Source organism: Triticum aestivum, chromosome 2A (genome assembly GCF_018294505.1).
Source record: "Triticum aestivum cultivar Chinese Spring chromosome 2A, IWGSC CS RefSeq v2.1, whole genome shotgun sequence".
Classification (NCBI taxonomy): domain Eukaryota; kingdom Viridiplantae; phylum Streptophyta; class Magnoliopsida; order Poales; family Poaceae; genus Triticum; species Triticum aestivum.
This window is the reverse complement of record NC_057797.1, coordinates 655,049,622-655,061,204: the sequence shown is the minus strand read 5'-3', so window position 1 is coordinate 655,061,204 and position 11,583 is coordinate 655,049,622. Positions and strand designations below refer to the sequence as shown.

General features: G+C 53.8%; 1 protein-coding gene across 1 annotated transcript; it reads left to right on the top strand.

The window, feature by feature from the left end:
* Positions 1-10,367: 10,367 nt before the first annotated feature.
* Positions 10,368-11,335, top strand: LOC123190008 (histone H1). Its single transcript, XM_044602548.1, has 2 exons — positions 10,368-10,573; positions 10,676-11,335. The coding sequence occupies exons 1-2, from the start codon at positions 10,469-10,471 to the stop codon at positions 11,144-11,146; spliced, it is 576 nt and encodes a 191-aa protein (XP_044458483.1). The 5' UTR covers positions 10,368-10,468; the 3' UTR covers positions 11,147-11,335.
* The last annotated feature ends 248 nt before the right edge of the window (positions 11,336-11,583 follow it).

Below are 11,583 nucleotides of genomic sequence, written 5' to 3'. Positions count from 1 at the left end.
TACTAGTGAGGTTTGGTTTGTCTATGTATTCACACAAGTATTATGTTTCCGGATAATACAATTCTAGCATGAATAATAAACATTTATCATGATATAAGGAAATAAAATAATAACATTATTATTGCCTCTAGGGCATATTTCCTTCAGTTCGGCTATCCGAACACCCCCTAATCCAGGACTCCCTTAGTAGCCCCTGAACCAGGCTTCAATGACGACGAGTCCGGCGCGCAAATTGTCTTCGACATTGCAAGGCGGGTTCCTCCTCCAAATACTTCATAGAAGATCTTGAACACAAAGATAGTGTCCGGCTCTGCAAAATAAGTTTCCACATATTGCCATAGAGAGAATAATGATATTAACACAAATCTAATCTGCTGACGTATTCCGTGGTGCGACACGCCACGGCCAAGCCTTTATCCCAATCGTTTCATTATCCCACCTTAGCGCGTTATGCGAGGCGGTTTCCTTGGCACGTCTTGTTAAAGTAGAGATCGTGTCCCCTCATTTCAGGATTCTCATCAATACGGGCGTGGGTAACCCAACCGTGCCTTTGATTATGACGCTTGGAGATAAGCAAGTTTTACTAGGCTGGTGGGGACTCATAATCGCGTCCACCCATATAAGGGGATAAGGATCCACCTTTTTACCCACGCCTTCTTCCTCCTTTGCCTATCCATTCTTGCGCACTCGAGCTCCAGCGCCCAAGTCCGCACTACCACCTGAACCCTCTCCAGTCATGTTCGGAGCGGGAGGCAAGTGGATGGTCTCCTCCGTCATGGAGGGACACATCAAAAAGTTGAGGAAGGCCGGATATCTAGCCAGCGACATCACGCACCGACTTCCTGAGAAGGGGCAGCTCATCCCCACTCCTAGGCCCCATGAGAGGGTGGTATTTCTCCCCCATTTCCTCCGCGGACTGGGCTTCCCTCTGCATCCATTTGTCCGGGGGCTCATGTTCTACTACGGCCTGGATTTCCATGATCTGGCCCCGAACTTCGTCCTCAACATCTCGGCGTTTATCATCGTATGCGAGGCTTTCCTCCGCATCCGCCCTCATTCCGGATTATGGCTAAAGACCTTCAACGTCAAGCCAAAGGTGGTGTGCGGCAGCCAGGCGGAGTGCGGCGGTGCCATGGTTGGCAAGATGGCCAACGTCCTGTGGCTCGAGGGCTCCTTTGTGGAGACCCTGAAGGGGTGGCAATCGGGATGGTTTTACATCACCGAGCCATGCGACCCCGAATGGGTCGCAGCCCCCGAGTTTCGGTCCGGACCCCCTACGCGGCTCACCTCCTGGAAGGAGACCGGCCTGTCATGGGGTAAAAAAGGAGAGCTGACCGGACTCCAAACATGCATCCAAACCCTGGTGGATAAGAAGCTCAAGCTTGTCAATGTAGTCCATGTTATGCTCGTCCGCCTGATCCTCCCGCGTCAACGAGGGGCCTTCAACCTATGGGAGTTCGACCCGGCGCAACATCAAACTCTAAACAGGCTCTTCGACACGACATACAAAGATGCCTGGAGGATGCTTTTCAAAGGCGCCGAGGCTCCCGCATCCGCCGCCGAGGATCGCGGATTCAGTACGCAGCATCACGCTCATGCGGTAAGCTGTTTTTGTCTTTTTACAGGGTATCAGTTTTTCATGGTTTGACTCTATGCGGGATCTGAGTTCCCTTATCTTTGATAGGATTGGGTGGCGACGTCCGGACAGATCAACTGTCCGGCTCCTCTGCCCGAAGGACCAGCGGACACTCGCTTGGCAAAGCTGCTGGTTCCGGCGCCCTATGTGGTGCCGGAGAAGAAGGCCACGAAAAGGGCCACGGCGACTCGAAAGAGTGCCCGGCGTCAGGAGGTGTCGGATTCATCATCCAACAGTCCCGAAGCGCCTTCCTCTCGTGAAGATGAGGAGGAAGAAGAAGAGACCTCTCCCCCTCCAGGGGAGGAGAGAAGAAAAGGAAGGCCGCCCTCCTCGAGGAGGCCGGAGGGTCCAAGAAGGGGAAAACCCTTCCTCCAGACTGCTCCATCTACGCCGCCGATGACGAAGAGGAGTGGCAGCCCAGGGCCAAGCCCCTGGCGAAACCGTAAGTGTTCGGATACTGGGGTAATTCATAGTATTTGTTTTTCGCACAGCTTTTCCTTATGTCGAATATGTTTGTGCAGCCCACCCAAAGACCGGCTTGACGCATCGTCGAGCGGCTCGCTGGACTTGTCGGAGGTGAACTCGCTTCCGACGGCTTCATCCCCCCACCCTGCGGACGACACCGAAGTGTTGTCCCAACAGGTCCAAGCCGGGAGGAGGTGGTCCTGGGGGCGCCGCAAGGCAACCTCCCGGACTCCAGGAATAAAGGGGATGAAACCCCCTAGGGCTCCAAGTCCGGCTTAAGGCCGGACACAGCTCCGGAATCTTCAAGGGTTCCAGAGTCCGGCGGGCGACCTCCTTCCAAGAGGAACAAGCCTACCGTGCCGGTGACCTCCACCCAACCGGAGGTGCCGGACAATATGTTGGAGGCGCTCCAAGGTGCCTCCATCGACGAGGGGCACCGCACTATTATGAGTGCGGTGATCCAGAAGGTTCAGTCCGCCAAAAGCGGACTGACTGAAGCTCGTACAAGCCTTTTAACAGGCTTTGAGGTAAGTAAAGAATGTTCAAATAATGTTACCGCATAGATAGTAGCCCCTGATGCTTTGTTGGGTGTTCGGGAAGAAAAGCCGAATAGAGGATCAAAGAATTCGCAGGAGTCTAACAAAAGGAGTCAATATGCATATGCAGGCTTCTCTGCTAGCGTCCGCCGCACTGACTGCGGAAGTGGACGTGCTGAAGCAGAGTCTCGAGAAGGCCGAGCAAGAGCTCGGGCGTGCCAAGAAGCAGCTAGAGGAGAAGGAAGGTAAGAAATACCCTGTTTGAATATGTATATAAAAAGGTGCAATTGCAAAAAATGACAGGATTGACATGGCTATTGCAGGGGCCACGTCTGAGGTGGCGACCCTTAAGCAAGCGCTGCTCGAGGCCGAGAAGAGTGCGGCCGTGGAGCGCACCGAGCGGGAGAGGTATGAGGCTGAGGTTGGCAAGGTGCGGCAAGAGCTCCAGGTTCTCATGAAGAAACATGAGAGTTTGGAGCTTGACTCGAAGACGCGAGCGTCCGAGCTCGCGGCAGCTATAGAAAATGCCAAGTTTGCCAAGGCCGAGTCCCAGAAGACCCTCCAGGAGTTGGATGAGGTGAAGAAGATTGCGACGGGTAAGGCATTCTTTATGCAAAGCAAACACATAAACGTGCGTTACCTGTTACTTACCCGAATCCGGAGCTCTCCAGGAGCGTTCGCAGATCTTCCCCGGAGTGTATCTGATGCCGCCGCATTCTATTGAGCCGAGGAGGGCAGCTCGACGGAGAAGGTGTTCTGGTCTTAGTATGCTGAGGCCGGACACCCCATGCCCCTGAGCGACCAGCTGAAGCAACTGGTCGAGCTCCACAAGGCGGCTGAACAAGTCATGAAAGGCCTCCTAGTTCGGCTGTGGCCTGAAGAGGCTCCGCCTGGGAGCTATTTTGGGCTGGTGCGGCGGCTGGTGGAGGCCTGTCCGAGGTTTGAAGACATCAAGCGCTCCCTCTACATTGAAGGTGCCCGTAGGGTGTTTGCCCGTGCTAAGGTGCACTGGGGTAAGCTGGACGCGGAGAAGCTTGTGAAGGACGGGCCACCTCCAGGGAAAGAGCATCGCAAGCCCGAGAATTATTATAAGGATGTTCTGAAGGGTGCCCGTCTTGTTGCGGATGAATGTACCAAGGATGTATTTTTTGAGTAAAACCCGCTCGTGTTATCCTGTGCGCTGAAAACTTGTTCATATGCACTAAGCAATGCTGCTTGAATTTAAAATATTACCTTCTGTGCGGCTATTTATCAATACTGAGAGATGGCGAGTCGTCGGCTTCTGCCCCCATGCCGCTAGTGCTGGGGTGTTCGGGGATAAACCTGGGCGCTCTTTTCCCATATTTGGGTCCTTCGAGGGAGGCGCTCAGCCCAACGAACGAGGCAATCAGACTATAATGCGTGAACACTCTCACTTAGCCATAGAATTCTATAATTTTAAATTTCGGCGAAGCCCCTAGTATTCGGAAGACCGATTTCGAGGCGCTATCCACGCCTTGGCCGGACAGAGCCGGCTCCTCGCCCGAAGCGGCATAATTCTTTAGGGACTCGAAAAAACCTCTCGAACAACGACCAGCTCTCGCTTCATCATGACAGTCAGTTTTAGCTTTCTCCACTAAGGTGCTCGGCCCAGCTCAACTGGGGCACAATCACAGTGGTTCTCCTAGTGCTACCTTAGCCGATATAGCGGAACGTAAGGCACCAAAACATAGGAGCCGGGCAAACCCAACTATTGACCCAAGACATGATTCGGAGCCGATGCATATAATGCTATAAGTTCGGGGTGCCGCACTTGTTAAAGTGTTCGGACTTCACACACCATGTTGAGGAGTACTGAAGCCCTTGGCGTATTTTGGCCGTACCAAAGTGTACAGGTGCGACATGTCATTAAGGAACATATATATATATATATATTAAAAAAGGGGTAATGCAAAAAATGGACAAAAGCTACGCATTGATCACTGAAATAGCTCCGATCAAAGCAGAACGATACAAGTGATGCGATAAATGAAAAGTTGGACTATTTAACATGTCTGCTTCAGGGGCGAGCTGCGGGATAGTATGCGAAACAGGTATACTGCTTGTGATAGAGACCACCTGGGATTTCCGTAATGTGGCATGGCTTGTCTGCTTCCCTGGTCCTTGCGTTGTTTGTGCGGCAATTGAACTGCCGAACGAGCCTTCCGAAGAGTAGAGCCCTGGAAGTAAGAGAAAAGTAAAGTAAAAAAAAGGTCGGTAGCCCCTGGTGCGGTTTAAGCCGTTTTTTGGGCGTGCCGTGATGGTGCTCCTCCCCCTATGCCCATGGTATTTCTAGGGCGTAGTTATGCACGCGAAGTACTGTCGTCGCCTTTTTGCGGGGGTTGGGGTTGGGGCCGCATTGCTACGCCTGCTCGGAACGTGCCAGGCGGTCTTGTTGTAGGTTACTCCGGGCGCGCTTGACTGTGTCCGGACGTTTAATGGTCCGACTGGAGAACTGCCTGGAGAGGCTGCTTTGTACTTCCGCTGCAAGGGCCGCCGTGTGCTCCTCCGTTCGGAGGGAGCGTTCGGTGTTTCCATTGACCGTAATTACTCCTCGAGGGCCTGGCATCTTGAGCTTAAGGTATGCATAGTGCAGGACCGCATTGAACTTGGCGAATGCGGTTCGCCCGAGCAGTGCATGGTAGCCACTGCGGAACGGGACTATGTCGAAGATTAACTCCTCGCTTCGGAAATTATCCGGAGATCCGAAGACCACTTCAAGTGTGACTGAGCCTGTACAGCTGGCCTCTACACCTGGTATTACGCCTTTAAAGGTCGTTTTGGTGGGCTTACTCCTCGAGGGATCTATGCCCATTTTCCGCACTGTATCCTGGTAAAGCAGGTTCAGGCTACTGCCGCCGTCCATAAGGACTCTAGTGAGATGAAATCCGTCAATAATTGGGTCGAGAACCAATGCGGCGAATCCGCCATGACGGATGCTAGTGGGATGGTCTCTTCGATCAAAGGTGATCGGGCAGGAGGACCATGGGTTGAACTTTGGGGCGACTGGCTCTACCGCGTATACGTCCCTTAACGCGCGCTTCCGCTCCCTCTTGGGGACGTGGGTGGCGTATATCATGTTCACCGTCCGCACTTGTGGGGGAAAACCCTTCTGTCCATTGTTGTTCGGCGGCCGGGGCTCCTCGTCGTCATCGCTATGCAACCCCTTGTCTTCATTGTCGGCGCTTAATCTGCCTGCCTGCTTGAACACCCAACAGTCCCTGTTGGTGTGATTGGCCGGCTTTTCGGGGGTGCCATGTATTTGGCACAAGCGGTCGAGTATTCGGTCCAAGCTGGACGGGCCCCTAGGATTCCTTTTGAATGATTTTTTCCGCTGACCGGATTTAGAGCCTCTGAATCCGGCATTAACTGCCGTATCCTTAGCATTGTCGCCGTTGATGCGGCGCTTCTGTTGGTTGCGACGCGACCTGCCACTAATGTCCCTGGTGTCCGAACGACCAGGGTTCTTGGTCATATTGTTGCTACGAGCAAGCCAGCTGTCTTCTCCCGCGCAAAAGCGGGTCATGAGTGCCATGAGTGCTGCCATAGATTTCGGCTTCTCCTGTCCTAGGTGCCGGGCAAGCCACTCGTCACGGATATTATGCTTGAAGGCTGCTAAGGCCTCTGCGTCCGGACAGTCGAGTATTTGATTTTTCTTTGTTAGGAACCGTGTCCAGAATTGCCTGGCCGATTCGTCTGGCTGCTGAATTACGTGGCTTAGGTCGTCAGCGTCTGGGGGTCGCACATAAGTGCCCTGGAAATTGTCGAGGAATGCGGCTTCCAGGTCCTCCCAACAGCTGATTGACCCTGTTGGCAGGCTGTTAAGCCACTGCCGGGCTGGTCCTTTAAGCTTGAGTGGGAGGTATTTGATGGCGTGGAAATCATCGCCGCGGGCCATGTGGATATGAAGGAGATAATCCTCGATCCATACCGCGGGATCTGTTGAGCCATCATATGATTCGATGTTTACGGGTTTGAAACCCTCGGGGATTTGATGATCCATTATTTCGTCTGTGAAGCACAATGGGTGTGCGGCGCCTCTGTACTGGGCGATATCATGACGTAGCTCCAATGAGCTTTGTCTACTATGTTTGGCCCTGCCGAATTTGTGGCCGGCGTGACGGTTATCGTCTCGAGCCGTGGGGTGCCTACGCGATCCGTAGATCGATCTTGTTTGCCTTGCCTTGTCCTCCAACATGTCTCGTAAGTCCGCGCATATTCCCGTGCCTTGGTACGGGGTGCGGCTTGGGTGGAGGGCCATGAGGCCTCTCTGTCGCGGCCACGAGGTGGCCTGTCGGCCGCGTCGAGTGCTTCCTCCTCTAATCGGGGTAGCAACCTGCGCTTCGGGTAGCACTTGGAGGGGCGTTCGGGTTTATGCTCTTCGGCCGCAAGGACTTCGGTCCATCTATCGACTAGCCGATCTTGATCAGCTTTAAGCTGTTGCTGTTTTTTCTTGAGGCTTCTTGCCGTGGCCATAAGCCTGCGTTGAAAACTCTCTTATTCGACAGGATCCTCTGGCACGGCGAATTCGTCGTCGTCGAGGCTTGCCTCGTCTTCGGAGGGAGGCATACAATTATCGTCCTCGACCTCTCTGTCGGCCGCTCTCTCATGAGGGCTGGTTTCTCCATCCTCCTGTGCTAAATCTTGCTCGGGGGATGTTCTTCGGCGCTTTCCGGGGTATTATTAGCTCCCGTGCTGGAATCGCCGTTTTTGTGTTGGCGGGATTTTGAGCGGCGCCGCTGACGCTGGCGCTTTTGCTGTTTCTTGGAGGGGTCAACCTCCGCTGTTCCATCGCCCTCTCCCTCTTTTGGGGTGTCCACCATGTATATGTCATATGACGAGGTGGCTTTCCAGGGCCTAGTAGGCGCTGGTTCTTCATCATCTCCTTCATCGGTGTCCATACCGTCGATGTCTTCGGAGTCGAAGTCGAGCATGTCGGTTAAGTTGTCGACAGTGGCTACAAAGTGGGTGGTGGGTGGGTTTTGAATTTCTTCATCGTCCGTACCCCAACCTTGCTGACCGTAGTCCGGCCAGGGCTCTCCTGACAAAGAGAGAGACTTCAGTGATTTCAGGATATCGCCGAAAGGCGAGTGCTGAAAGACGTCCGCGGCCGTGAACTCCATGATCGGCGCCCAATCGGATTCGCTCGGCAGGGGCGCGGAGGGTTCGGAGTCCGGAGAAGAATCCGGCTCCATGGAGTCACGAGTCTTGCAGAGTACGGGGCTGGTGTTCGGCTCAACCACCGTTGGGATCGCAGCCCCCGAGGTGGCGTCCAACCGCCCATCCTCGATCGGCGCGGTCGGCTCGGAACTAGGGGTCGGAGCCGATGCGGGTGCGGCCTCCAGGGCACTGTTCGGTGGCAGAGCTAGATCATGCTCGTCGTGACAGTGCGGCGCGCTCGGCAGTGGTTCGAATCCGTCGAAGATCAAGTCCCCGCGGATGTCGGCCGTGTAGTTTAAACTTCCGAATCTGACCTGACGGCCAGGGGCGTAGCTTTCGATCTGCTCTAGATGGCCAAGTGAATCGGCCCGCAGTGCGAAGCCGCCAAAGACGAAGATCTGTCCGGGGAGGAAGGTTTCACCCTGGACTGCATCGCCATTGATGATCGTAGGAGCCATCGGGCCTGACGGCGACGGCACAGAGGAACTCTCAATGAAAGCACCAATGTCGGTGTCAAAACCGGCGGATCTCGGGTAGGGGGTCCCGAACTGTGCGTCTAGGCCGGATGGTAACAGGAGGCAGGGGACACGAAGTTTTACCCAGGTTCGGGCCCTCTCGATGGAGGTAAAACCCTACGTCCTGCTTGATTAATATTGATGGTATGGGTATTACAAGAGTTGATCTACCACGAGATCAGAGAGGCTAAATCCTAGAAGCTAGCCTATGGTATGATTGTTGATGTGTATGTTGTCCTACGGACTAAAACCCGCCGGTTTATATAGACACCAGATAGGGTTAGAGTTACATAGAGTCGGTTACAATGGTAGGAGATCTGAACATCCGTATCGCCAAGCTTGCCTTCCACGCCAAGGAAAGTCCAATCCGGACACGGGACGGAGTCTTCAATCTTGTATCTTCATAGTCCAGGAGTCTAGCTTGAAGGTATAGTTCGGCTATCCGAACACCCCCTAATCCAGGACTCCCTCAGCAGCCCTTCGACCTATGGCCGAATCCCGCGCTACAACAGTGGTAGCATCCTGAAACTGCATTGACTACCGATTTTGGCAACTATCACAGTGTGATAACTATCACAAATCATTCAGAAAAATTAGATGCCACAATGAAAAAGCATGTTTGTGGCTACTATCACAGTAATTCAGCAAATTTAGTTGCCACATGGAAGAGCGTGTGTATGGCAACTATCACAGTCATTCAATAAAAATAGTTGCCCCATGCGAAAGCTTATATGTGGCAACTAACACAGTCATTTCAGTAATTTGTTGCCGCAAGGGAAAACACGTTTGTGGCAACTATCACATTTGTTCAGGGAGTTAGTTGCCACACAATCATGATAGTTAATGAAACTATCAAGTTCGCCTCATACTACAGTTTCAAAACCCAACTAACTAGATCTAGGGTTCAATGGCAACTACCGCGACTTAAAATTCACCCTCAAAATTCTCCCACGAACTGACTGCAAACACAAATTCGAACCAATGCGCTTCAAACAAACCGGGAGACACCTGCCCAATCCATAGGCAAGACTAGTGCGTGCCTCCGAACAGGCATAACCACATCGACGATGCCGCTGCCGCGGCCGCGACGAAACTGCCCAGTGCCACCAAAAACGGCTAGCAGACGACTTCGGCGCCGGCGGGAACACCGACACATCGCCGAATCGCCTGAATCTCTACGAATCTCGATCGAGGAATCGAACAGGGAGGGAAGGGGGAAAAATGCAGGAAGGGATTGCCAGAGTTGTAGTGAGCATTACCTTCAACCCGCAGGCGCTCCGGCGAAGCCGCTCCGTTCCGGCGAGCCCCATCGACGGCCGCGAACACCGTCGATTCTTCCGCCTCCGCCGTCGCCTTCTCCTCCAATGGTTTGAAATGCGAGTGGGTTGTGCCAGTAACTGCGGTGCGGGTGAGTAAATGGAACCGTGAGGGAGAGGGGGCAGAGGCGTGCGACGTGTTTGACGTCAACCGCGATCGGAGCGTGGCGTGCGGGCGCATAGCAGTTCCACCGCACGCCTCCGAGTGGCAACCGCTGACCGCGGGATGGCAACCAACATGCGGGCGAACTGACTCGCACACCGCACATGCGCCTCGTCCTATGTGGCGCAGAAAACCGGCCGGTTTGTTCCAAGATTCGTGCACACAGTTGTCAACGGAGATGTTTGTGTGTGGTCGGGATGGTGAACGCCCACACGTGTGGGCGTTAACATTCGGCAATATTAATGCATGTCATAAAATTTTATATCATTGGATTCATATTTGAACATATTTTTAATTATATTTTTTTATGACATGTATTAAATTTTATTAGTGAAAATAATGTCAAAATTTGGCACGATAGTTTTTCTAAAGCTACCCAATCAGCATTACAGCTCAGCTCCAGGTCCTACCTCGTGACCTGGTATACTTTGCGCTTTCGGCCGATCCTTCCCGTCGCTGCTCGCGATCCGCGGCACTCCCGCTCCAACCAATGAGATCGCAGCATTCCCATCCCCCGGATCGCCCCCTCTGCGGGTATAAATAATCCCCGACCCGGTGCTCCCAAATTCATCCACCACTCGAACTCTCCTCCGAAAATTTCACGCGCGCTCAGCACAAGTAGCAGTTTCAGTTTCAGAGCTCCGCTTCAGTTGGCCACCATGCCTGCCCTCGCCAAGCCCGCCGCCGCCGCACCGAAGGCGAAGCCCTCCGCCGCCAAGCCGAAGAAGGTCGCCGCCGGCCCCTCCCACCCGGCCTACTTCGAGGTGAGCGCCCGAGCCTCTCCTGTTAAATCCTCTGCATCTCTCAGATTCGTTCGTTTCGGTTTGCGATTGGGGCTGACTGGATCTTGATTTCGATCTTGGCAGATGATCAAGGAGGCGATCGCGGCGCTCAAGGACAGGACCGGGTCCAGCTCGGTCGCCATCGCCAAGTACATCGAGGAGAAGCACGGCAAGTCCCTCCCGGCCAACTTCAAGAAGATGCTCTCCGTCCAGCTCCGCGCGTCCGCCTCCAAGGGCAAGCTCGTCAAGGTCAAGGCCTCCTACAAGCTCTCCGACGCCGCCAAGAAGGACGCGCCCAAGCCCAAGCCCAAGGCCAAGCCTGCCGCCCCCAAGGCCGCGGCGAAGCCCGCAAAGGATGCCGCCAAGCCCAAGAAGAAGGCGGCCGCGAAGCCCAAGAAGGCCGCCGCCGCCGCTGCTGGCACGAAGCGCAAGGCGCCGGAGAAGAAGACGCTGGTCGCCAAGGCCAAGAAGTCGCCCGCGGCCAAGGCCAAGGCGAAGCCCAAGACCGTCCGCTCCCCGGCCGCCAAGAAGGGCCGCAAAGTCGCCGCCGCTTGATCTGGTCCGATGGCGATGTGTTTTAGTTGTGCTTGGTGTGTTTGTGTTCAGGGTATGTACAAAAAGGACGCCTCGTCCTCCCTGATGCAGGTCTCGATTCTGCTAGGCAGTTTCTATGTATCGCGTGTGGTGTGTAACTCTATGAAATTGTTAGGTTTCCGGAGATGAAATGAAATTGCAGATTTATTACCCGATTTCTGTATTTTCTGAACCTCTGTTTATGCCTTTCTGATATTCAGTTTCACCTTCTCGGTTCGCTAGCACGCGTCGTCAGTTTGATAATGGGGAATAGCAGTTTTGGGTGTCCTCTGCTTATAATTTGTTAGATATCCCTACTCCTGGGCAGCGTTCCCTTCCCGGATGGAGTAGTTAGTTACCCAAAATAGATGATGGAAAATTTAGTTGGCCAAATTTGCGCCTTGTATGCTTCGGGCTCC